Source organism: Centroberyx affinis, unplaced genomic scaffold (assembly GCF_046629955.1).
Source record: "Centroberyx affinis isolate AG114_WGS23_722 - 3 ecotype Tasmania unplaced genomic scaffold, CSIRO-AGI_Caff_v1 ptg001051l_1, whole genome shotgun sequence".
In the NCBI taxonomy this organism is placed as follows: Eukaryota; Metazoa; Chordata; class Actinopteri; order Beryciformes; family Berycidae; genus Centroberyx; species Centroberyx affinis.
In genome coordinates, this window is record NW_027279604.1 from 1 (window position 1) to 27308 (window position 27308).

Below are 27308 nucleotides of genomic sequence, written 5' to 3' on the forward strand. Positions count from 1 at the left end.
GTCAGCAGAGCCAAGGAAAGCACTTCTATATGACAGAAAGAAAACAATAAAACAACAACAAATTAACTAACAGACTGCTGAGCTCAAATGCAGATGTAGAAGGCTTTTCAACCAGGGCTGGTGTGAGCTACAGCAGCTAACTATCTAAGTGTGAATAAGTCATGGGACAGGCCACAGAAAATATAGCAGCTCGGCTCTGCACCAAGCTGCCAGTGACATCCATCCCCATCTCATCGCTGTGCCAATTTGTTGCTCGTTTCCCCAGAGTCTTGGCACTAGATCTCAAGCCTTCTCCCCCTTTCTGTCAGTCTCTCTCTCTCTCTCTCTCTCTCAGCATGCAGCTCTTATGAAAGACTGACAAATAGAAAAGAGGGAATGGCTTGCTCAGTAAATAAGAGCAAGGGTAAAATGGTATCACCTCTCAGCCTCCAGTCTTGGCGCTACAGAGTCATCCATCCATCCATACTTCACTCTATTTTCAGTGTAGGTTGAACAGATGGAAGGAGATGGTATGAGAGAGGAGAAAAACAATGCATAATTGATGAGGGTCGTAAATATTAGACGCAAGACGGGCAGAGAGAGAGAGAGAAAGAGAGAGAGAGAGTCAGAGAGAGAGAGAGAGTGAGAGAGTGAGAGAGATTAAATGTCCCATCATTGTACAAAGAACTTTACCCTTCCAAATCACAGCTCACAGCCACTGGCTATCAGAAAATATAAGCAAAAGGGATAAACATTTCCATTATGACCATTAGGAAGAATGTACCAATTGAGGCTTGCATCTGTTGCGACACCAAAGCCTAATGAGAGCAAGTAGATGAAGTATCATGATGATGTTTAGGACCATAGGCAATTCTAGGCTTTGCAAACAGGGGTTGCAGGGATATGAGGAGAAAGAGAGAGAGGGGGGTTGCACAGAGAGAGAGAGAGAGAGAGAGAGAGAGAGAGATGTTCCTCGTAAGAAGAAACTACATACGAGCAAATGTAACAGGTTTATGACAACACTTTCACAACTGTGCATCAGCAAACGAGACAACAGGATAGGAGTCAACACAGTGACTCATCACAACAATCACATACAGACAGCATGAGCACCGTAACATTACACAGTGAGGCCAAGCTATAGCAGCAGAGCACTCAAAAAGGACAGCACAGACAGTGTTATGATGTCAAGACATCACTTAGGCCTGGTCAGCCTGAGAGGGCTATATGTCAACTCAGCTAAAATGATCAACATCCACAAATGGCCAACAACACTGACCTAGAATGATCTTAATCTATTCAGCCCAGCCAGAAAGTGTAGTAAATGATTGTCCGTACCTTTAGACGGTAAATGGAAGCTTTCTGTTTTTCTAACTCTGGAGATGCTGACTTCCTGGGCCTTCTCTGTCTGTAGTAGGGAGATTACCAAATTTGAGACTCTTGTCCGATGTCGTGGTCCTCAGCCATTATTGGACCAATATGATGTTGCTAAAGAAATGAACAGTTGTGTATGTGGCATGAGTGAGTTGAGAGGACATTACATGGTCGTTACACAGATATCATATAATCATGAGAAACAGAAATGAAAAACAGAATTTAAAATAATCTTTTTTTTTTAACATAAGTATTTCAAAATTTGAATGTTGCCATTCCAACAGTAGGGGATGCAATTGCACCCTTTGCAAAAATTTGCCAATGATTAGGTGTGTTATGCCTCCTTCACATCTTCACCCTCTGCTGGTTTGACAGAGACTGGAAGTCATTCATTCCAATGGAGGATGTTTTGTGGATAGTAACAATAATATAATACTTCCATGGACAGTAACAGATTAGTTCTTCCTACTCTTCAATTCCTATCTCATTCATTCTCTCATTTTTCACCTCAGTTGCACTTTCTCTATCTCCTTTTCTTCTGCACTCACCCTCTCTTTTGGACAGGGTTCAAGTCTGTCCACGATGCCATTGAGTCCCTGAGGCAGATTGGTGACATCAAATCCCGCCTGGACAAAGAGAAGCTTCAGAAAGACATCAGACACATTCGCAGCAAGGTGGTGGAGCTCAGGGACCTGTGACATTACGGAAACAAGAGGAACTCCTTTTCACCCATTTTCTCCTGTGAGCAACAGTTTTAGCCAAGTTCTGTAAAAATCTAAATAAAATGCCTTTAGCTGTTATATATAGACTAAGACTCACACTCAAATGTCATTCTGTAACATTCTTGATGGTTTCTTTACAGATCCTGCTTCCAGCTTATGTCCATGTAGCTGTGTATCACATGCCTGAAAGTATTCAGATTATGAACAACTGGGCGTATTCAATGTTCAGCACTTTTGAGAAGCAGAAAAATAATAAAATATTCTTTTTGTAGAACAGAATAGAATTCCACTTTTATGGAATGTTACACAGCTCACACACTGTAATGCTGAGTATGCAAAAATCCTGTTTGACTTAAAACAATGTCTTCTTGAACAAATTGTGTGTCCATTTCACACTTTTCAAATTGATACATGATTGCTGAAATCTGAGATTCTTGTGAAAGATTATGGCATATAGTAGGCCTATGTAGCATATAACTGTTCACAGAAACATTGCTTACTGGGACAGATTGTTAGGCTACACAATAAAGTAATTTCGATTACTGAAAAAATAGTAATAACAAATGCCAGCTTTGAGGTGAGCTGTGGCTAATTTAGTAAAATCAAAAATGTAAGAAGTTGAATAGTCTACCATTTTGCCTTCACTCACACCACCTTTATCACTTTAAGATGAAAGGATTCTGCAATGATTTTCCTTGATATGTTCACATTTGTCTTTTAAGCAAAAAGCTATGAGAGGCAACACTTTCCAAGAGGTATTGTTAGGCATGATCCTTGTTCTAAAGTTTCTGTAAATGACTGCATAGAGAGTATTATTGCTGCAAAAACAAATTGTTGCTGATAAAATAGCAGTAAAACAGAAAAAACAATGCACATGATGAATACATGTTTAATTTTTAAATAATGACAATTCAATAATAACATTTACCTGTTATTCTTTTACAAAACAAAACAGTTAATGAAAAGCATGAAAAGTAGCTAAATAAAGTGATTGCTACCTAAGACAAAAGTACCGGTGCATGAGTGTTGATTTGCAGTCGGCGCATTAATACCTAAATAAACTACTACGCAACAGGTGTGCGTTGATTGGATATATTCCGTTGCCTTCTGAAACGATTCAGCCAATCAGAACGGAGCACCGGAACTATGTCCATTATAAACTAGCTCAGAACTCATCAGATAGTGGTGCATACAGAGCCGTTCATAGGTTGGCTCAACAACCACTGTCATAGTTTATGTATTGAAAAACACTGCCGAAACCCGGGATCGAACCAGGGACCTTTAGATCTTCAGTCTAACGCTCTCCCAACTGAGCTATTTCGGCTTGGGTATGGGACACATAACACCTACAGACTCAGAGCAGCAGGCATTTCTGTAGTGATTGTATAACAATTGAAAACTAGGTTTTAGTGCTACTTTCAAGCTCACCACCTGCTCTGTCTGTGCAGCTGACCACTATAACAGCTTAAAGTATCAAACCCAAGCATATCAACGATTCCCAGCATCTAGGCTAAACTGATGACAACACCATACAAAGACCCAAGGCAGCCTAATTAGGAGAACCACATTGCATGCAAAACATATCATTCCTTATATCGTTTTCTGTATTCAGGAAAGTTAATGGCATATTTTTCACATAAACAGATCAATTAACAACACGCCTACAACAGAAGCAATAGAGGCTACAATAAAATGTAAATGAATCAGCCATATAAAACGTTGTTCCAGAATACCAGACAGGCAAGCAAACCAAAGTTGTCAGGGCTCAACTCTTCCTGTGCTGCAGAGCTTATGATACTAATTAACTGGCAGCTAGGAACATTAGCTTATAACATGACAGGCCAAAATATGACACCATACTGATTATTGATGATTAGTAATCATTGTTAATCATCACTCGTCGTGTCTGCCACAAATTAGCTACATTTATGACTTATTTTGGATTTACGTGGTACAGCAACATTGTGCTAGCCAAGTAGCCTGACGTGTGTTTAGCTAACTTAAAACCTAGCCAACGAAGATGAGTCGACAACTGTAATAATATCCATAATGTACTAACTAAGTTTAATGTCTGAGACACTCTTACCTGAGATGAGATTAAATGCTTGCTGCAAAGGTGAGAAGTTTGACACTGGGGAGCCACTGGTCTCTCCTTGGTCTCTCCTGATAGCCGCTAGCCAAAGGTCACGTCTCCATTTTATAAGTGAGCAAACGGTGAAATTTCTTCCCTCCATTCTCACACAGTTAAAAACGAAGAGACAACTATTACAGCCATGACAGCCAAGTGACCAACAACAATAGCAAGCACTAAACATACGACAGTTGCTCCGTGAAAATTTGGAAAGCGATCTGAATTTGTCCCTTTGCTAAATGGTACTAAGACAGCGCCATCTACCGACCAAAGAGGTGACGATATAAGTGAATGAAAGCGAATGAGCATCCAAAATTAATTAAAGTCTTTTAAAACTGTCCCCCATTAAGAACGACATCAAACCAACAGACAATGGTGGCTCGGTATGCATATCTCGGTCTACCGTCCAGAAGTTTTGAAAGCTACACCAGTGAAAATGTCACGCGCTTCTGTAGACAAAGTTGTCGTTGTCCAGCATCGCGATTGGCTGTCAGTCGATCAATCTCGATTATGATTGGCCGTGATCTAGACCAATGGCTTGTCTTTGGTGGCTGTTTGACAGGGAAGTCATAACACTTCTGGACCATGGTTCAAAACCATGTTCAAAACGAGCAGTTAGTAGTCAGTAGTTAGTTGCAGCTGAGACTTACGAAAAAGGGCCACAGTTATCTTACAATAAATCAGATAAGCTAACATACAAATTTTACAGTAAAATGTAAAAACACATACGAATATTATTGGGTAGGCCTAACAGGAGATAACAAAAAAAAAATAGTTGGCTACGATATAGGAATAAGTTATTATAGTGATTTTAGTTTTTTTTTGTTTTTTGTTTTTTTTAGTAAACCATCAGGGGAACCCGCGCACTACTTTTACGTTCTGTGATAAATATTTGCAGATATGTTTAGACATCATCAGTCATCTGCATAAATCAGCATTAGCGATACTAACCTTTCATTGTAATGAAAAAAAAAAAAACTGTTGTAAACTGCTGCTCAGTCTTTTGAACTCTGGAAACAAAATCCCCTGACTGAATAGCTATTTGATTTTATTTTGTTTTCTATTCCATTGTATTTCATTTTATTTTGTTTTATTTTGTAAAAGGCTACAAGCTAGACTAATATTTTATTTTAATATGTGTTTACTGAATTTTCATTGATATAGGATATAGATTCTATTTATAAAAAACATTTTTTAAACTTGTTTATTTGTAATACAGATTTTTTCTTTGTTTTACTTTTTGGAATTATTCATATTAAGTGCTGTTCCTGCAATAGATGTAAACTTCTGTATGTTGTAAACATTCAAAACTTAAAGACAAAAAAAAGTGATTTTGAATTGCAATGACAGCAACATCATTCTAAAACAGTACTTTGGCCAGTACGGGGATCGAACCCGCGACCTTGGCGTTATTAGCACCACGCTCTAACCAACTGAGCTAACCGACCTCGATAGACAGCCATCAGGTCTCGATGTCAGCCCATTTCAGCATAATTAGTCTACGAACGTATGAAGTTCAACCCAAGAGAAAAAGGAAAGGAAAGGGAAAGCAACACACACAGTTATTATCCCTATATGCACCACATTGGAGTCTGCTCAGAGGCGCGTGCTGTAGTGCTGACCTCATCCCTGAAACAGACTGCAGGGTTTCCTGAACAGCCTGCTTTCGATATATACTGAACAGAAAGTGAAAGTTGCGAGGTGAGAGCGAACAACTATCGTCAAGGAAGGTAAGATTTGTTCCTATAAGATAATATCAGGTTTCTTGATAAGGTTAAAAGTGGTCAAGTGTATCAATTCATAATGTAGGATGAGTAGGCGAGGGTAAACTCATATAAAATCAATCAACTTTTTAGGTCGACATAAATCTGTATGACACAAGCCTGGGTGTGCGTCTTAGTAAGTAGGACAAAACCGGTGTAAGTTAAAGGTTACATGAAGATAGGGGCTTTTAAGGAAAAAAATAACGCTTTTTCTTTTCAACTGATTTGAGTTTATTTCGGTGGTAGATTAGGTTATGATGATCACCGACTGGAGGTCTAGTTTACCCCAGCTTTTAATTTACAACATCACTGCATAAACAGGCGGGGGTATCAGGAGTGACAGACATGATGAGGAACACAAGTACAGTTATGGCGGCCACGCTACATGAAATACTGTAGACATTTTGCTGAAGGATTGAGCAGTTTCTTAAGTCCGTGTTTTATTTGGAGTAGCCAGTGTCATCGGTCATTCGCCGTTAAAAAAGTAGGCCTATGCTACTTATACAGTATTGATATGATTGCTGAGTAAAAGGCAGCCTTCTCCAACAGTACTGTTGATAATGACAGGCCAGATGCTATCATATCATTATAGGACAGACTGATTTACATTCAAAAGTAACTAAGTAGGCTTGAGTCCTTCTATTTGAATACAATGTAAATTATCCTCTAACCTTTGGAGTTTGTGGGACACTTATTCCTTCAAACAATCTTGTGATTTGGTGTAAATACAAATAAACTAAAAAAGTTTACCCTTTAATGTTATGCTATGTTTTGTCCCACTGGTCATCACTGTGTGACAGATATGGCAGAAACGATACTAGGAAACAGCAGTAGCTACTAGCTGGAGTCCTGACTAGGGTTTAGATTTAATGTCAACAAAAATGACACCCAGCATTTCTATACAGTTCTTTTCTGATGTATTTTTTCTCTTTTCCTTCCTCACACAGCTGCTGCTCTTTTGCTTTTTAGATTTGTGTAGCAGCATGTCGGTGTCATTCTCTGGCTGGGAGGTGACCTATGACACCTCTCCTCATAGTGTGGAGCTGGGAGAGTCGCAGGAGCCCAAAGACAAGGGCGTCTATACCATGTACCACGGCACCAGCATTGCCAGCGCACGGCTCATCATCGCCAGCGGCTTTAAACAGTCATCAGGCGGCATGCTGGGAAAGGGAGTGTACGTCAGTCGCAATCGGAAAAAGGCTCAGCGTTACCCACTGCTGTGTCACAGCGCTAATCGGGTAGTTCTGGAGGTGCGTGTGCGTGTCGGCCGCGTCAAGCGTATTGACAAGGACAACCATCCCATGCAGCACACCTGGAACGCAGGGGGCTACGACACCGCCTGGGTGCCCCCCAATTGCGGCATGCTAGCCGTGCCCAGCGGCATGGAGGAGGATTGTGTGTTTGACCCCAAGAGAGTGGAGGTCAAGGCCATCGCTCTGGCGCCAAACACCACCGTGCAGAAAGAGCTGGAGCAGCTCTTAGCAAAGAGCTCCAAAAGACCAACGCAGGGCAGTGGTGATGGTGGTGTGTGTTCACTGTGCAAGAGAAAGACCCTGCAGGGACACACACACACTGTGCAGCAGTGCTGGGGTTGCAGGCAAAACATCTGCGTCCTCATGACCAAGCATGTCTGTCCTGCCAGCGCCTGAGAGGCTGCAAGACGGAAGAATAGCTTGAAAGATAATGGGATTATAACACAGATGGATAGAAGATGGAGATTCATATGGCCTCAGAATGCGTTAGAAATAGGGTGGAGGGAAAACTAAAGTTGCAATGAAATAAAGTACAAATACTCAACTCAGGCTGTAATCATGGTGCAATGGAAATAGGACTCAAAGTCGCTCTCTCTTTTCCTGTCTCAGAATTACTTGCTTTCCCTTCCAGATAAAGAAAAGGCTGCAAACCGATACAAGCGTTATTATTGAACATGACTCGGGACACAATTTCTGTAACTGATCTACAAAATCGTAACTATTAATTGAAGAATCACTGATGGCAATCATGCATTTGTGTTCACTGTTAAGTTCGATTAGGTTTTTCTACTGCATTAACTTTGTATTCTCGCATCAGCATTATAATGTGTAATCAAGAAGAAACAGTCTTTATATTTTGAATAAAATGCTTTTATTCCAGTTTGGCTGTGGACGTGAGTTATTTTATCTGAAGTCATGGTGTTGAAAGATTATGTAATAACACTTTTTCCTGCTTTTGATTATTTACTGAATTGCAAATAGAGTAAACAGACCTAAAGCCAATAATTTTCATTATAATGATATCATCACACCAATATTTACTGTCCAATGGGCATCATTACTCTGTGGCCCCCCAGATGCCTCCACTTCTGTAAACATTCAACTTGATTACATATTTAGTGAAGACTTGTGAAATAATGCTGAAGACAAAAAGTTCATTTAGTGATGGCTTAAGGTCATGATTTTAGCAGGCTGTGGATAAATCCATAGACAAATTATTTCTTTGTGCAGATGCAGTTATAGGCTTGCTAGTGTGCTGCCCGCTGGGTCTGTGTGTGGTTGGGATTCAGGATGAGGAGGAGGTAAGCAGTGAATGTAACTCCAGTAATCTTTGATCTCCATTCGTTTTGGCATGTTCCAAAAGGACCTGCAAAGACAAATTGACAGAGAATACGTTCACTATCAAAGTGTGCTGAAAGTAATCAGACATGCTTTAAAATCTTAAGTGTCACCAGTCTGGCCTCTATGCAATCTCACTATTAATGCAGTATCACTATGTATTTTCATATATATCAAGATATTTAGCGGTTATCATTGTTCTAGTCTCTCTTTCTCTCACTGCATGAGAGAGTCCATTAACACATCCATAATAAATGAACAATTGAGTCAAATGGGTGTGGTGATGTCAGTAGTATGAATACTAACAGTGGGGTCCAGGACTTGAACTCAAATCCCTTTGTCCTCCAGGAAACACTGTTGTGGAAATAGGCCTAACTATTGTAGAATCACTACAATAAAATCTTGATATGGTTCCAGTAGCTGAATGCATACTCACATCCATCAGCTCCTGGTCGTTTTTGGCATGTAGGTGTCTGAGGAGGTACCAGCTGGCCACCTGCACCACTGTCACTGGGAAGTCCTGGGAGGAGACGTACACCAGCCTCTCCAACAAACGCCTGGTTTCCCTGGAGAAGACACACACAGAAATGGCCAAAGGAGTAAAATTACTGTGGTGTCCAGAGACGATGGGACGACTGCCAGGGGGACGAGACAATCCATCTTGCGTTTGTCCCAGTGGGCAGGATTGCTACCCAAACCCTTTCCCATTTCCCTGTCTGTCTGAATGTCTCGTATACACAATCTCTTGTGAATATGTGAATGCGATGTGTGAGGCCTGCATAAAAGTGTGGAATATGTGCATGAATTGGCCAGGAAACGAATTAAACTTAAACTGTGTCGATGCAAACAACAGCAATATTCATTTGCTATAAAAACCTATGGGATGACTGTCTGGGTTGTTGTCTATATTGTAATTGGCTGGCACAAACCTCCCATTTGAAATCACACAGTTCCCCCAGGGGTCTTGGTTGAAACCCAGTCTTGAGTCTGTAATTGTTCTTTCTGTTTTTCATTAGTGTTTTCAAATAAAATCAATAAAATGCTAAACTTGTCTCTGGCATGACTGGTCTTTCATATTATGATTATGCCAGCCACAGAGGTATTCAAGCTGTCTTTCTCAAGCCAATTAGCCAGTTTATGAATACCAAATTTGTTCTCCGCAGCTCTTCAATGACTATAGCACTCTATTTTAACTTGCTGGCAGGCCTGTGAGGCCCATTATGTCTGGATAGGATAACATTTGCTATGTAAATTGCTCTGCGGTGTATTACCAGCTTGAAAAGACAGCTGGAGTAATAAATCTGAACAGTTTCAGGTATCATATGATTCATTTGATCACTTGCAGATGCAGTACTACACTTGACCATCAGGATAAACTCATTTGTATACCCACCCAGGACAAGACACACAACTCCCATACGCATCTGCAGACTATTTGCAGCAGGGGAAAGAGCGCAGTATAACAAGCACTGACCTAGCTGCCATCTTGGTAGCAAAGTGTAGCAGGGCCTGGAAGAGAAGGGCCATAGGGGATGAGCCCAGCTTCAGCACTTCAGTGGTGGCTTCCAGCACCAGGTCCTTCCAGTCATTACCTGGGACACCAGCCTGAGAGGTCATAACCACACAGGGATAAAGATAAAACTGGGAAAAATTGTGGCACCAAAATGAATCTTGTTCATCTTCGCTAAACTTGACAAAAGAGATGTGACAAACAGATGGTGCGGGTTAAGATAAATATAAACCTCCAAGTTCTAACGTTATTAAATGAAATGTAGCAGCGATTCTCCAACTGTAAACATCGTCACAGTGGGTTTGCTAACAAGGCACACAAACCTAGGACTACTTTCAATGTTGGCAGCGGGTCTCAGAGGAGCAGTACCTGCAATAAAAAGTTGGATGATATCCACAGAGCTAGCAAAGCCTCAATTAAGAAAAAAATTTCTTTCATCGTGTGCGTTGGTATGCCACTATGTGTTTCGGCTGTGCTGGGAGCAGTGGACTAAAAACCACATCCTCTCCAATTAAGGCTGCTTCTAGTCCTGTTTGCATTTCCACATGGCCTTGGCTGCCGATCCTATAATTTCACATATGGATATTTACCCATCTCTCATCTCCTGTACCTTGTTGCTGCTCATGTGACGTCATGTGGAAAGAAGAAGCCTATAGCCCTGCAATTTGTGACCATCATACTACTGTAGCGTGTGTGTGTGTGTGTGTGTGCACACGTCTACATGCCTAGTAATATCTATCCTGTCTGTTCCTATAGAGAGCCTGTCATCAGTGTAAAACCCCACTAATCCTCACTTCTAAAACAGCATTGTCACTGTCGGGGCAAAAGAAAAACATGTAGTCTAGGTTACCATCCCAACTAAGTGTAAAATGTACCTCTATCCCACAATACCATATTCCTCTTTCAAATATCTCAAATGTACTTGTTTGTGGCAACAATATTGCAGAAATAAACATCACTGACTGCTGAACATGTTCATCTTTTCATCCTAATCAGGAATATTTTGGATCCACTGTATATTCATGTTATATCCTATAGAGAACTCACCATGCAGGATCCTAGGGCCAGCAGGGCTAGTCGGAGCAGGCTGGCTACCTGGCTGCTGTGCAGGCCCAGCTGTGAGGCAAGCTGCAGGCTCTGCCTGTAAGCCATGACTGCCTGGACCAGCAGGCCCTGGCTACGATACACCTCAGCCAGCCACTGGGAGAAAGAGAGGAAGAGAGCGGTGGGGTGAGCGAGTGGTGGGAAAAAAAGAGAGAATGGGAGTGTTATGGAGGGAAGGGTGGGAGAGGAAACAAGAGAAGGGAGGCAGGAGGGAAAGGGGAGAGGAGATGAGAGGACAGGAGATTGTGAGAGGAGAGGCACCATGGGATGAGGGAAAGTTTAGGAGAGGAGAAGGAAAGAAATGAGTGAAGGGAAGCAGGATGTCCAGAAAGGTGGTACAGTGGAAATCATGAAAGGAAGACTGGGATAAAAATGAGTCACTCCCTTTTTCCTCAGTCAGTAATGAGGTTACATCTGATTAATCACTGATTACAATAGCAATCCACTGCCTCTTGCTTACATTTGTAGCAAATATAGATATAAATGTACAAGGTGTATAAGTGTGCAAGTGGATTCACAATGCAATGTCGTCATGATAACAGGAATGAAGTTAAATTTATAACATTTTACATACAGTAACAACATGATGGAATATGTTGAGGATAGGGCACTTGTTTTTTTCCATAATATTAGGAGTTAAATGGAATGGTTGAAAGAGAGAACATAGCTGATACGCTCCCCCCCCTGCACTTACACCCCCCTGCTGGTTTCAGCCATTTGATGTTAAGTGCAGCAATCGAAGGTCTCGAGCAAGGCACAGCAATGGTTTTCATTAGCCCAGTCTCTCAGCGGGAGAAAGAGAACATTGCTGTGTTTTGGTCAGGAGAGAGAGCCATCATATGATTTCATTACAAGATGACCTCAACCTTTTAGAACAGCAACTGCTCAGGCTACACTAGCCACTCATAATATTTTCAAGCCTCTCTATATGGAGATGTAAAGGAGTTTTTTTTGGTTTGGTTGTTCTCACTGTGTGTGTGGTAACAATGAGGTATAGCACCCTTTAACATTTTAAACCACAGAACAAATGATGCTTACAATTAAAGAGCAGCTGCTCATCGGTAAATTACTAAAATCCAAGACACTCATGCTGTATTTCAAATGATAGAGTATCCACTTACATGCCATGCCCCAAGGTTGTTGGGGTTAACCATGACAGTGCTGCTGAGCTGCTCCAGCACAGAGTCTGGGAGGGCAGTACCACCGTTGGCCAAGAGGAGGCGTTGACACTGCACACGTCTCAGTGACAGCATCACTGCTGGGTGTTCTGGAGAAACACTCAGCACCTGGGACAAATGCAGGGAGAGCATGAGGAACGCAGTAATGGAAGGGGGAGGGCATGGAGAAGTAAAATCTAAATTTGTTTTGTCTTATACTGAACAAAAATATAAACGCAACACTTTTGGTTTTGCTCCCATTTTTCATGAGTTGAAATAAAAGATCTAAGACTTTTTCTATGCACACAAAAGGCTTATTTCTCTCAAATTTTGTTCACAAATTTGTTTAAATCCGTGTTAGTGAGCACTTCTCCTTTGCCAAGATAATCCATCCACCTGACAGGTGTGGCATATCAAAATGCTGATTAAACAGCATGATTATTGCACAGATGTGCCTTGGGCTGGTCGCAATAAAAGGCCACTCTAAAATGTGCAGTTTTATCTTGAAAAAAGACAATTATTAGGCACTGAACTATGGATCTCACATGACTAGGGCTACAGATATGCATTTTTTTGAAAACCAGTCAGTATCTAGTGTGACCACCATTTGCCTCATGCAGTGCGACGCATCTCCTTCGCATAGAGTTGATCAGGTTGTTGATTGTGGCCTGTGGAGTGTTGGTCCACTCCTCTTCAATGGCTGTGCGAAGTTGCTGGATATCGGCAGGAACTGGAGCACGCTGTCGTACACGCCGATCCAGAGCATCCCAAACGCTCAATGGGTGACATGTCTGGTGAGTATGCAGGCCATGCAAGAACTGGGATGTTTTCAGCTTCCAGGAATTGTGTACAGATCCTTGCAACATGAGGCCGTGCATTATCATGCTGCAACATGAGCTCTGGTGGACATTCCTGCAGTCAAAACATGCGACATCTGTGGCATTGTGTTGTATGATGAAACTGCACATTTTAGAGTGGCCTTTTATTGTGACCAGCCCAAGGCACACCTGTGCAATAATCATGCTGTTTAATCAGCATCTTGATATGCCACACCTGTCAGGTGGATGGATTATCTTGGCAAAGGAGAAGTGCTCACTAACACGGATTTAAACAAATTTGTGAACAAAATTTGAGAGAAATAAGCCTTTTGTGTGCATAGAAAAAGTCTTAGATCTTTTATTTCAACTCATGAAAAATGGGAGCAAAACCAAAAGTGTTGCGTTTATATTTTTGTTCAGTGTACATAAAATAATCTTTTTGTTTTTTTTACTACACATGTAGCCTGTACAGTGCATCAACCATGTTAATTTCTGTCTGGTACCAATCTAACCCCTTGTACAGTTAATTAAAGTAATTCAGAAAATGATGCTGAAGATAAGTGGCAGATAGACGGGGGAGGAGATTAAGTCCCCAGAACTGAGGCTATGGACTAGACGATGTTTGGAAAAGAAGGCAGTGACCTGTGCTAAGTGAGTGTGACACTTTGGTTTGCTGCACAAGGCGGATGTGTTTTTAGCTGTGACCAGCAGCTAGTATAACTCTCTTTTGGTCGGTCACAAAAATTTCAAAAAACTTTACTGGGCATGTGCTATTGTAGGACTCTACTCTAGCTATTGGACTGTATGGGCCTGATTGTTGCATCTCTTTGAGCTTAGCTCAGTTGCTCGGCAAGTATAGTTTGCCACATCAGAGATCACAGGTTCTAATCCTGATTGAGTTAATTCAGCGCCAAGATAGTCGCACCTTATCACAAATTACATGCTTGTTAGTGTGTAGACTACAGATGCAGCACTTAACGTACATATACTGAACTCCAGTCAACGTCTGGGGTAGTAGGCCATATTTTTGTTGTGTGTGTGTTCATATTCCACCTGTGAGCAGAGGGCCTCGGCCTGCTCCAGTTGTCCCCCCAGTGTGAGACCAGTCACTGCCTGTTGTAGCACCCAGCCTTCCAGAGCCTGGGCCAGAGGGCGCTCTATCTCCTCCACACTATGCACTGGGATACAGAGGGGAGTCAGTCAGATACACACAAAACACACACTAAACACAGTAAAACAAACACACACACACACTCCTGACCTTTCTCAGAGACCACTGACATCAGGATCTGCTCCAGTCCTAGTCTGCGAGGAGCAGAGCCAGAAAGGAAACAGGAAGTGTTTTCTGTGTGACAGGCAGCCATTAATCCCGCCCATGCTGCTGGGTCATCTGAAAGCAGAGAGGGGAGTGGGGAATCAGATATGGATACACACACACACATCTCACATAGCCATGTTCTCAGTGACATTACAGCTTTGCTACAGAGAAGCTTGCAAGCAATTGTTTTTGTGTGTCTTACTCTTCTGATTTTTGTCCTTTATCACTCTGTTCTATAGTTGATTGTTGATCAGTTAGATCTAGTTAGACTCATTCTCTGTAAAGTCCTTTGAGACATGCTTGTGATAAAGGGCTTTATAAATAAACAAACCTGAAACTTAAATCAACAACACCACAATCAAAATATGCACATATCTGTCATTGTGGTTCTTCTTTTTTGGTTAGTGTGTATATGTGATGGAGTCTAAAGTGTGTGTGTGTGTGAGTGTGTGTGTGTGTGTGTGTGTGTGTCTACCAGGGCAGAGCAGCACAGCTCTCTGCATGGTCTTCAGTGCATTCCTGTGACTGTCCTCTCCCGAGTGTCTCCCACTAGCCAGCTGGTTCACTCCACTGTACAACAACGCCCTCTGCAGGCACACACAGGTCAGATCAGTTCAGGAAACACACAAACACTGTGGCAGATACAGTCAATAATGAAAGTACTGGGACATGAGCAAAATTTAGCATATTTTGGCTGTTGACATATCAACAATGTAATACAGATTTAACATGAATGCAGTTGAGGCAAAAGTGTAGACCATCAGACTCTCCGTCCACAATGCAGAAGACAATATTTATCTATTTTGTAATGTGGGAGTGTCATTAAATTCAATTATGATATTGTCTAAGACTCAGAGGGGAGCACAGTGAAGGAAGTGTAAAATAAAAGGAGAGTGAACAGAACAGAGAAAGACACACAAACCATTTCAACATAATTCTAAGCTCACACACACACTCACCTTTCCTTGGGTCATACTGGAGAGACAGGCGACATGGCCTGCCATCGCACCACCCTGGAATACAAGCAGATAGAAGCATAAACCCTACCAAGCAATACTGGAATTTTTTTTTTTTTTTTAACAAAGTGTTTATTTCTACTTATACACATTTTAATTGCACACAGCTGCTTTGTCAGGAAATTAAAACAAAAACAACACGAAAGCAATACTGGAATTAAAGAGTCATGGTGAGTGAAGGATGCTGACATGTCCAGCAGTATAACAGCAAGAGTTTATCCTGCCCATGAGGAAGCTCCAATAACTGTGTGTGAGTATATTATGTTGGAGTATTGTGTGTGTGTGTGTGTGTGTGTGTGTGTGTGTGTGTGTGTGTGTGTGTGTGTGTGTGTGTGTGTGTGTGTGTGTATAGACTTACATTGGCCTTCCTGGGGTAGTATTGTGGCACCAGTCTGGACAGCAAGGCCCATAGAGATGGGTTGCCTGGATTGCTGCAAAGAAGACAAAGTAACCAAAAATAAACATGGGTTCTATTTTCTATTAAATCACATGAGTATAATAACGCATGTTACATCGCTGAAACTTTGAAAGAGGTCAGCTGTAGAAATCAGCAAGAGCAAAAGAACATGTGATGGGTGGAAAAACTGACACTTTAGATTATTATGACTTTTTAGATTATTGATCTTTGCATTCAGAAATATAAAATGGTATGTTACATAATAGGGAACACAAAATTATTCTGTTTGAGTTATTAATAACTGTATCAAAACAATGAATTTTGATCAAACATTTTCTGATGTAAAATGGGTCTCCTGTAAAGTTAAATGAGGCTGGGTGTATGGCGTCTGGTCAGATATAATTTGCACATCCCTAGTTTCTATTATCAGTGGGATACTCTAAACAATTGAATCAAACAGTTTACCTGTGTACGGCTCTGGCGGCCTCTCTTTGCACGGCGCTGTAGTTGCCCTGTAGGGCCAGCAGGGTGCAGGTGAGCAGACATCGCTGCTCCACAGCGCTCCCAGTGGCCGAGCCTTGCTTCAGCAGCTCTGTCAGGGCGGCACCAGCGAGTGTAGCGTCACCGTGGACCAAACCCAGCGCACATAAACACAGCAGAGACTCTGGGATAGGCTCCTTTAACATGGAGCTGTGGAGACAGGAGATATATAACCATGAGCAGATACACAGACAAATATGTACACACATGCATTCACCCTGCTGAAGTGTCATTGAGCAACACACTGAATCATTTCCAGCTCCAGAAGTGCTGTTCTGTAGCTGAGGGAGGGAGGTCAGAGCACAGGGATCCATTAAATATCACATTATTGTTACACATGCAAATGAGGAAAAAGGTATTTGTAGTAGTAATGCAATTATTTGGTCATTTAACTGACAATGAATGCAATGATTACACGGCTAGGTAGGCTAGGTATTTTGGGCAGGTATTTTGGCAAAGAGAGTCAGTGTTATCAGATGGACTCACCATTTAAAGAGCAGAGTCTTGGCTGGGTCGAGGTTACCCTGCCTGTGCTGAAGCAGGGCCAGAGCTGTCAAGATGTAAGCCTTGTCCTTTTCACTGGAGGCCACAGCCAGGGCACGCTCATAGGCTGAGAACACACACACACACACACACACACACACACAGTTTATTTAATTCAAAAGATAAACACCATGGTCATTCTGAAACACATGTGTATATACTTTATCAATAATGTACAAGTCTGTCACGCACGGGCACACACACACACACACACACACACACACACACACACACACACACTATATCTCTGATTTCAGTGTGGCTCCTCACCGTTGATGCTCTCTGGGATGAGTCCTGCCCTGCAGTAGGCCAGAGCCAGTCCAGCCAGATCATAGAGCTCCTGTAGTGGAGTGGAAGAGTAAACACGCACCGCCTCCTCCCACTGGCCTGAGGTGCTGTGGAGGACACAGTGGGATATACAAAAGGCTTGAGCATGACACATGGGAAATGTTTTGAGGCATGCTGTTTGTGTTGACCAATCAGTGGACGTTTACATCATTCATTTGAAATTCACCAGGTGGGGTAAATTAATTGCGCATTTTCAATGACGGTTAAAGAAAATGGTAATAAGACAGCTGGTTGCTACCATAATGCACGACCATAGCTGCCCAGAGCAAAAGCCAGTTCTTCTGTAGAGGACATGGACTGAAGCAGTTCAACAGCTCTGAGGAAAGAGAGTTCAGAAAACACATACAGGAGTGAGTTATAAACATAAAAAATTACAATAATTTAACTATTGAGTATGACAATGAGTTTGTTATAGATCAAACAGAGGTACAACTTTCTTTTCCTATTATATTATCTCTATACTGGCTCAATCTAACAGACAGGCTGAAAGAAAAAGACAGAGAGAGATGGAGTCTGTTAGTGTCACACCTTTGGTAAGCCTGTACAGCCTGCATCTTCAGCTGCAGATGCTCGTTCAGGTAGCCCAGCATAATGAAGGCATCAGGGTCTGACTGGATCCTCTCTGAAAAGAAGGCAACGAAAATGTCACACACCATCGTCAACCAACTACCTACATGGATGCATGCACACAAACACACACACACACACGTGCAGTACCTGTGTACTTGCTGAGCGCCACCTGAGCAGCAGAGACGGCGTTCATCTGGACTATGTTGTAGCGGTACAGCTCAGAGTCTCTGTTGCTCTTATCCAGCAGGGTGGCACACACCCAGTAGGCATATCCTTTCACTCCCTCCGTCTGCAGATGGGAAAGAGGAGTAGTAGAGAGGAGAAATAGATGGGGAGGAGGGAAAGAAAGGACAGGAATGTGGAGTGTGACAAAGTAGGTGAAAAATCACTTTTCTGTTTCATCACAGTATCATCCCTAATGACTACATTAGTATCAACATAAGGCTAACATTAGAAGATTAAGGAGAGTGAGACATGAAGGAAAGATTTAATTCTCATTAGCAGGCTAATGTGTGGGAATAACAACAGCAACCACAATGGTTTTGGGAGATCACCCACATGCGTGCTGAGCTCAGTGGTGTGCCTAAAGAGGTCCATGGTATCGTAGCTTCCCACTGTCTCTGCTATCAGCGCCTGGCAGGAAGACAAAGGGATGGAGAGAATATGATTTAGACAGTGAGAGAGAAAGAAGGGACTAGAAAAGAGGTCCAAGACAGCATGGCATTCCGGTAAGTAGGATTTCCTGGAGTACGGTTACTGGTGTGTGTCACTGAACTGATTTTGAAACCTGTGTTTCATAATGTCTTTTCTAGATGAAGTCTTGTCTAAGATGGGGTCCAGTACCTGTCCGATCCAGCAGGTCACATAAAGCGGCTCCAAGGACTGGGCAATCTTGAAGGCCTCGTGTGAAAGCTGGGAAATCAAGAGAAGAAGTATTATTATTATACTATGAAAAGGGCAGCCAACTTTGATAAATACAAAAATGATGAAAGAACACCAACTACCACATACCTCTATATTTTCCTTCTTCAAATACATGGCACCAAGGTTGGTCCAGGCAACAACATTCTATTGTGGGTTAGTAAAAATAGAATAAAAAGATTAATATTTTATCTGGGAATACAATTCACCACCTGTATACAAACAAATGTGCAATACTTACGTTTGCCTCAACTTGTATGGACTTGATGAAGCAATGCTGAGCCAGGGCAAAGTTCTCAAGACCTGGTGTCAGAGAAAAAATGTCAGGAAGAAATGTCATTAGTTCTTCTGACCTAGGTCAATAAAAAAGAGGTCACACAAATTATTTACAAGGATGAGTTAGTGTAATATTACCTTTGCTCATGGCAATCACTCCCAGGGCATTCCAGTAGCTATGGTTCCCACTGTCCATCATGATAGCCTTTTTCACACACTGAGAAGAGACAAGAAGACTGGTTAAAAAAAATAGTTTAAAAATATAGCCGCAAGCGGCAATTGCGGGGTCCAAGCACAATTTGAAAAGACAGACAAAACAGAAGGTAGACAGACACACAAAAGCTGACAGGTTGTGAAGATCAGACACACACTCTATTAGTTAAGGCTTAGCACCAACTTTTGTGTTGGCCCGTGACTACTGTAAAGTTCATCATTTCATTGCAACCACATTGTTGAAGTTATTCACAATGGCCAGACTTCCTACTAGAACACATACCACTTGTTCTTGACAACTAATGACTTCAGAAAGGACAAGCCTGGATTTGAACCCACAACTTTCCACACAAGAGACAGACACTTTACCTACTGAGCTAAACTCCTGCTACAGGGTTACTGAGGAGAAAATAACTAAAGGGAGAAGTATTGTGATACTGCAGCCTATGATTGACAGCCCTAATGACTTTATAAAACATTGTAGTACTCTCCATTAACGAATAAAACAATACTAAATCACATGGGCCAGAAAGCCGCTGCTGCACTGCTCTCTAAGGGTTGAAAGGTCTGGCCACACCCCAATCAGTGATGCCAATCAGGTATTTTGCCATTGACAGATGATGTCAAACACCTGATTTGAGTTTTCTACACTCTGTGATTTAGTGTTGATTTACTTTTCATGAAACTTCAAAATGGTCAAAGTCCATCAGGGGCTTGGACTCAGGACCTTGTGGTCCAAAGACCTGAGCTTTACCACTCTGCCAACTTCCACTTCCACTTCCACACCATCTGGCCAATGTGCATGGGCTGCCTTGCCTGAGTAGCGGTGCGCCGTAGGAGCCCACCTGCCAAATATGGTTGCTGTAGGACTTACGGTTTCTGAGCTGCAGATACTTTTAGCAGAGAAAAAGAAAGAAAGAATAATTCCAGCAAATACAATAGGGTTCCAGCACTACGTGCTTGGACCCCTAATAATCAAAGACTTGGCAGTCTTAGAAATTCAAGTCTTGCGGATGGCTTAATTTATTAAATGGTTGTACAGGACAGAGAGTATTACCTGCTGGGCCTTCTCCAGGAGCAGGGCTGGGGAGTTCTGGTCTCCTTCTGTAGGGCAGGGTAGGCTGGCCTGGCGGTGATAGTTGAGTCCCAGGTCAAACCAAAGGCTGGGGGCCTCTGGCATCAGCTTCAAAGCATGACCATAGCACCTACAGACCAGACACACACTCATTCAATGTCTAGATTAAATCCAAGGCCAACAATAAGACCACTATGCCATTAAAACTCAACTGTACTTTTCATTTTTCCTGCCTTTTTTTTAACAGAAAGTTAAAAAAGTAAAGATGTAGGATTAGCAGCGTAGCAATGGTTGAGGCAGGTCTAAAAACCGTGCAGTCAAGGCATGTGTAATACAGTGATTCCAAGCCTGTTGGTGGTCATACCTCTCGCCAACTTTGAGTGTCTGGGCCTGGTTGAGAGTGTGGCTCTCGGTGGCGGGGTCTAACCCAGCCAACGGGCCTGGCACTAGAACCCGGGCTCTGTTTGGAGACACGGTGCTGACTGTGGTGCAGGCATCTCCCAGCAGCTTCCACAAACAGGACAGGTCTGGACGCAGCTCCACTGCTCTGAGGACAGAAGGAGAGGTGAATGGATAGATGAATGAAACGAGAAGCCATCAGTATGATGCTAGGATAAAATGGGTCACAGATGAAGCCTTGTTTCACATTAAGATTTGCTATTAAAACAAATTTCTAGTCATTACCTGAAGAGGTTTTTTATAGCCTGCTGGATGAGGTCTATAGCCCCTCCATCTCTGTAATCTTCCATTAAACCTTTTGCCAGTGAGAGCAGACACTCCCCTAGACCTGAACAACAGATCACAGAAAACTAATTAAGCAACCAGTAGCAGATCATGAAACCAATGACCCACTTGAGAAATGCAATAAAACGTAACATAATTCCAAATTAAGTACAAAACGAGAGAATATCAAAATGACAGGTAATGACACACGCCTACCTTTGAGAGCAGGGACATAGTCCTCTTGTGTCGTGATCTGCAAGTACTCTGCCGCAGCCTCTTTGAACTTGCCCAGAATCTGTTTGATTGCTGCTGTCTGGTAGACGCTGTAGATGGAGGAGGGTTGAAGCTCATGGGCCTTGCCAAAGGCCTTCAGAGCTGCTGTGAAGCTCCGGCGGTTCAGGTAGGCCTCGCCCAAACACTCCCAGCACACCCAGTCCTCAGGGTCTGCTCTCAGAGCTGCCTGCAGACTAAAATAAAAAAACGAAATTGCACGAGGGCTTAAAGAGCTCAAAAAAGTGGCACAGGATGACAAAGAGCAATATAATATCATTTGAAGCAATACTGAGCAGAATTACATTAAATAAAAAATTGTGTTTAAGATTCAGATTTAAGATTCTTACTCAGCAATAGCCTGTGGATGCTGTCCAATCTTCAGGTGGTAAAGGCCTCTTCTCATCCAGGCCCACTTGGCGGAGCCTGGAGTGGCTTTCTCTATCACCGACTGAAGTACTGCCAGGGCAGTGTCCTATGGCATGCAGAGAAGGAGAAGGGAAGGGTAAAAGGGAAGGAAGAAGAGGAGGAAGAAAAGGGGCAAGGGGAAAGATAAACATCAGTAAGATGTTTATTAAGACCAAAAACACACATGGCAGCACTGAACACTGTGGCTTGCAGGTTTGTTTTTGTGCCTGTTTGCCATTACAGTTTGCCGCCACCAGGCCGCTCACCATGTCCTCCTGCTCCATGCTGAGATCCACAGAGGCAGCTCCAGACTCGGCATCGCTGCTGTCCAACTCAAAGGCCTTCTTATAGCAGCCTCGTGCCCGGCCACGATCCTTTGCCACCTCCCGGTAATAATGTCCAAGGTAGCGGAACACACAGCCAAGGTTTGGGTCTAGCTTCGCAGCCTGAAATATACAAATGCAGAGTTTGGCTCAAAAATAAGATATCCTCCATTTGAAAAAATGACATATTTAACAAAATGATTGCTAGCAAAAAATAAAACATATTGTGGCACTTTTTAAAGATTAGCAGGTAAGTTAAATCATTTTAACGATAATACAGAGTGGACCATCTATATTTTAGATACTAAATGATGAACTTCAGCTAATTCTTTTCTTTCTAAAATGGATATATAGTGCTCTGCAACACAACTCTTCTATCACAATGGTACTAGTAAGAGATGGTCCATACCCATTAAAAATCCAAACTTTTTTCCATAACAACTGTACTAACCTTGAGCAAGTGTGTATGGGCTTTGCTCCGGTCTCGACGGGTCTCTTCTCCCATGTCCCAATAGAGCTGTCCCAGGAGGAAATAGTACTCCCCACTGTCTGGGCTCTGGCCTGCCGCCTCCAGGAAACTACACCGTGTGGAAGAGCAAGAGAGAAAAGGTGTGGAGGACAGCAATTTCTACCATGCAAAGCTATGACAAGGTAGGCTGACACACACTTAGATGGAAGCACACAGGCACGCTTTGCATGAACCAAAAGAGAGAAACATAAAGAGTTATTTACCTCTGCTCTGCCAGTTGGTGCTGGCCCTGGGCTAACTGTGCCAGTCCTCTCAGTGCCAAACCCTGGACCAGGTTAGGGTTAGAGGCCAGCAGCTCAGAAGATACCTATGGAAGATGCAATTATTTTCTCTGCATCAACCTTTTTTGTGTCTAAAGATATGAAATATAACTCTTTCCTCTTTTGGAGTATATGAAGAGAAAGGTTATGCATTTATCTGAAACTGTACGCATTGTCCCTTGTTCAACACTGTCAATGTGCCAAAATGATATATTCAGCTGTAATTATCTATCCCTACTGCAACACTGCATTTCCTGATCAGGTAGCTCATATCATATCATATGGTATCATATCATAACTCTGACATTTACATTAGGCAGAATTCAGTAGGTAAGAGATACCTTACCTGAAGTCCTTGGTCAACCTGTCCTTTGTTCAGATAAGCTCTTCCTTTAAAGGCTACCAGAACTGGGTCTTTTTCACCATCTGGGATCTAAAGAAAAAGTGGAAAAAAAAAACTCAGAAAGAGGAAGACATGCTGGCTACAAAAAACAAAGTATGATGTGCATTTCCTTGTGTATTCAAGATTTAATTTTGAATTCTCCCAACCCGTCCTCCACCCCCCCACCCACACACACACCTACTTGCAGTATGAGCGACTGGTGGCACAACAATTTCATTCTTGTACCAAAAAAGCAGATGCCAAAGCAGTATTATAATTTTTTGGATCATTATATATTACCTCTTTACTTTCCTTGCCCTGTGACAAGGCTGTAAATAAAATTTTGTAGTGTAACTTGAATTTGTTCAGAGGTTATGCACCATTTGGTGATATGCCACACCCACCACCACATCCCCTTTTGGCCAATCAACATGAAAAGTTTGGCCCATAACCAACCTTCATACCACGTTTTGTGCAAATCCGTACCCAGCTTTTTGAGATATCCTGCTAACAGTCGGACGGACGGACAAACAGACGCAGGTGACATCATTACCTCATTGGTGGAGGTAATAAAGCACAATGGAAGAACAGCAACGAGTAGGTGGGTAAATATGTGTGTGTGTGTGTGTGTGTGTGTGTGTGTGTGTGAGTGTATGTGCTTGTGTGCGCACGCTTGTGTGCATTACCTGTGAGAGTGTCTCCAAGGCCTGGTCTGCAGCCTTCTCCTCTCCACTCCTGACAAAGGCCTCCAGCCTCAGCCTCAGGAGCCTCAGCCGCAGCTCCTCGTCTCCAGACAAACACAGTGTCAGACCTGATAGAACACAACCAGACACACACCAGAGTTCAGTGTCTCCTTGAGGGACCAGAGACAGCTTCAGACCAGTCAAAACCGCCTGGGGATGATGTAGTGGTTAGCGTCCTTGTCTCTAACACCATATATCACTCTGGCGGGTTTTTAATAAATTACACTAAAGCCTAATAAATTAAATTCTGTTGGACCCTGGAAAAGGAGCTAAGCAATTCTTGCTCAGCAGTTGATCAGTGATTAGATTCTGTTGTCAGATCAACTGGATGACTTTGAGAATATACAGTAGACTACCCATACCTTGGGAGCAGGATGTAGCACTGTCGGAGTATCTGTGCATTTTGAGCTGGGCCTGCGCCATGCTGCACCATCCTGTACTGGAGCCCATTTTCTTCAACCCTAATGAAACAGAACAGGTAGAGAAGCCACAGACAGTCAGCACAGACAATACAGAGCCAAACTTCCAAATTACAGCGCTGCTCATGGTGAGATTAGCCTAAAAGCTTAAGCAGTATGTGTCGAGGAAAAGGGTGTTCAGGTACCTCTTAGCCTAATTACAGGATGCATTCTTTGTTGAAGTGAAGCAAACTAACCTTGTGCCAGGTCCTTAATGGCAACTTCATATTTTCCCTCCTGTAGAGCTTTGGTGCCCAGGCCCAAATGACCTAACCCACTGTTGGGGGCCAATTCCAGGAGCCGGGAGAAACAGCTGCCTGCATCCTCACTCTGGACGCCTTCAAATGAAAACATAGCATGTATTAACATTGGCCATGTCATCTACTGACTGACTTTTTGAATGCAAACGCAAAATTGTACTCATTTACAATGGCACTTTAGCTTTTTATAGACAGCTACTTGAATCTGTGTGAGAAAGTTAATCACTCTTTACTGTGACTTTGTCTTTAATGAGTGAGATGAGAGTGTCTTACCCGTTTTGAGATAGTGAGAACAAAGGACTTCAAGAGGATAACTTTGGCTGGGGTAGAGGGACAGCATGGACTCACATGCCTCTTTCATTTTGGCTTCTTCATGTGAGAGCTACAGAGAGGACACATTCATGATCAGCAGCTGAATTAGGAAAATGAGCTGGCCTAATTTCAGTCCCATCAGTGGATATGCACACACTGACAATGTCCTTGTATTTCTGCGATGGTGAAACACAAACATCTGAGAGAGAGAGCGTACTTACTTTAGAAAGACATGTGACATAGTCGGCTGACACCTTCCTGTGTTCCTCTCCTGGCACAGGATCGGTGAGAACCATGGCCTTCTCAAATGCTGTGATTAACTGTCATAGCCAAAGACAATGACCACAACAGTGACCAATGGGCAGACAGCATAGGGACAGTACCACTAAAATGGCATTAAGAGAGACATAGCAGCTTTGTTTTATGCCGCAATCATCATGCTTCAACACAGGGCCGTAGTATTTGAGTGTAGTACAAGTCCAGATTTCTATGTCTCTGTCACAGCCACTATTGGGTGTCTATCCATTTATTTATTGCACAAAATTGCTAAAAATAACAACAGACTAGCCTTATTTTCTCCACCTAGGGATTTAGGCTATTGACGAATTGAATGCAATCACATAATATTTAGTATATTATCCCATGCTGCTGAGTTTCATTGTATATTGGGGGAAACCTTACGTGCTGTTGAGTTTCACTGTCCTGCTCCTCCACATCCATGCAGTCTGAGAGGAGGCGGGTCATCTGTTGCCATAGCTGCAGCAGCTCGGTCTTCTCCACAGCTTCCTCCTCCTTCAGTTGGATGAGCCGAATCCAAACCTTTGCCAACTACGTACACACACACACACACATTCATGTGTAAAACTAAGTACCCAACACTGTCTGTCTCTTCCACTCTCATTAAGTCTTGAACATATGTACCTTAGAAGTTACATACCTTTAAATATTCTTTGTCCGACTGATAGATATCTGACAGTTTTCTGATCACCTCATAACATTTGGTTTTGTCAGAACTGTGAATGGAGAACAGAACGAAAATCAACAAAATCAAAAATCAAATATGTGATACATAAATTTCTATTCAATTTTAAGAAACATGGCTGAAGGAGAGGTTCTTCAATAGCATACCTTGCATATAGCTCAGTAAGCTTCTGATAGACGTCAGGCAGCTCCGCTTTGAAATCCCACTGGTCAGTCTTCTCGTAAAGATTAGCTAAGCCCTGAAACACAGATGTAGCTTTGGTACAGGCTTTTAGAGTATTTACAAGGGCCTGAGCTGTAATATCCAATAACATCCTCAGTAAAAAATTCTGTATGACACATTTCTTACGCATTGTCCCAAGTGGCATCCTTTAACAAATGGCATGTATCTGTATTTCAGTGATCACACAGTATCAGTTAATGGCGTGTTCTCAGTTTGAGAGAGCACTGACCAGATGTAAGTTGTCCTATCTTACCTGCCATGCCAGCAGCTGCTCAGGCTCCAGCTCCAGGGCCTTCCTGTACGCTGTCTGTGCCTGGTCTGGTTGCTCCAGTTCACTGGCTGCCAAGCCGATGAACACCCATGCATTATAGTTGTTCTTCTCAAGCTTCAAAACAGCCTAAAGCCAGGTTGAAGAGAGGGAAGTCAGTGGTTCAATATTTCTGTTCAAGAACTACATTTGCCTCATTGCCCCCTTTGCCTTGATACCTGAATGGTGGGATGCCTCACCTTGCAGTGTTTCAGAGCCTCTTTGAACTCTTTGTTTTTTATGGCTTCTCTAGCACTTTTCAGTGCAGTTTTCACTTCTTTACTCGACATCCCGTGAATATCTGTGAGAAATATTGAAACGCATCAGAACATCCTCATATCAAGTGGGTCTGAAATAATCGGCAACTCTTGCAAGCTAGCCTCTGTGTGACTGTGAACAAAGTATGAGTTGATTAACTTTAGGTTGCACAATTATGCTTTTCCCACTAAGTACAGATGATAGCGGTGATGTGCCTGGCAAAAGATTTGACAGCTGACTTGACAGCAAACTCAGGTAGCGTTTAACTGTTAGCTGCGTTAGCTAACTATCCCTGAAAACTATCGTTAGCTGTTAGCTGTTCAAATCCACTAGCCAGTCACGCTTCAGTTTCAAAAGACAACTAGTTTCAAACCTTTATAAATAGATAACAATCGATGTATTGATTCAGTTAAGTTATTAGCTTTATAGTTACCCTGCGACTCTGCAAATACAAACCATTCACTATATGCGTTGGCAAATGTTTTTTTGTTTTTTTTAATGACAT

The 27308-nt window shown here is 42.4% G+C and overlaps 2 protein-coding genes and 2 non-coding genes across 5 annotated transcripts; 1 reads left to right on the forward strand and 3 right to left on the reverse strand.

Moving 5' to 3' along the window:
- Window positions 1-3326: 3326 nt before the first annotated feature.
- Window positions 3327-3399, reverse strand: trnaf-gaa (transfer RNA phenylalanine (anticodon GAA)). Its single transcript has one exon. It is a non-coding gene; the product is annotated as a tRNA-Phe (tRNA).
- Window positions 3400-5580: 2181 nt separating this feature from the next.
- Window positions 5581-5654, reverse strand: trnai-aau (transfer RNA isoleucine (anticodon AAU)). Its single transcript has one exon. It is a non-coding gene; the product is annotated as a tRNA-Ile (tRNA).
- A 208-nt stretch (window positions 5655-5862) lies between these two features.
- gig2p (grass carp reovirus (GCRV)-induced gene 2p) lies at window positions 5863-8101 on the forward strand. 2 transcript variants are annotated; one of them, XM_071522984.1, is made up of 2 exons: window positions 5863-5936; window positions 6917-8101. In XM_071522984.1, the coding sequence occupies exon 2, from the start codon at window positions 6953-6955 to the stop codon at window positions 7616-7618; it is 666 nt and encodes a 221-aa protein (XP_071379085.1). In that variant the 5' UTR covers window positions 5863-5936; window positions 6917-6952; the 3' UTR covers window positions 7619-8101. The 2 variants fall into 2 exon arrangements, with proteins under 2 accessions (XP_071379085.1, XP_071379086.1); XM_071522985.1 differs by having other exon boundaries at window positions 5876-5936; window positions 6939-8101.
- skic3 (SKI3 subunit of superkiller complex) lies at window positions 8093-27265 on the reverse strand. Its single transcript, XM_071522983.1, has 41 exons — window positions 27237-27265; window positions 26746-26846; window positions 26492-26635; window positions 26163-26254; window positions 25972-26047; window positions 25716-25862; window positions 25256-25354; window positions 24996-25104; window positions 24660-24800; window positions 24367-24465; window positions 23948-24072; window positions 23226-23312; window positions 22823-22926; window positions 22542-22668; window positions 22034-22213; window positions 21710-21834; window positions 21306-21556; window positions 21051-21153; window positions 20731-20913; window positions 20349-20496; window positions 19217-19295; window positions 19044-19105; window positions 18893-18949; window positions 18725-18793; window positions 18440-18514; window positions 18029-18170; window positions 17840-17933; window positions 17550-17627; window positions 17234-17358; window positions 16907-17030; window positions 16346-16570; window positions 15842-15914; window positions 15427-15480; window positions 14943-15054; window positions 14411-14539; window positions 14203-14327; window positions 12296-12460; window positions 11118-11270; window positions 10035-10165; window positions 8997-9126; window positions 8093-8588 (listed from the first exon to the last, which is right to left on the reverse strand). The coding sequence occupies exons 2-41, from the start codon at window positions 26833-26835 to the stop codon at window positions 8508-8510; spliced, it is 4713 nt and encodes a 1570-aa protein (XP_071379084.1). The 5' UTR covers window positions 26836-26846; window positions 27237-27265; the 3' UTR covers window positions 8093-8507.
- Window positions 27266-27308: the final 43 nt, after the last annotated feature.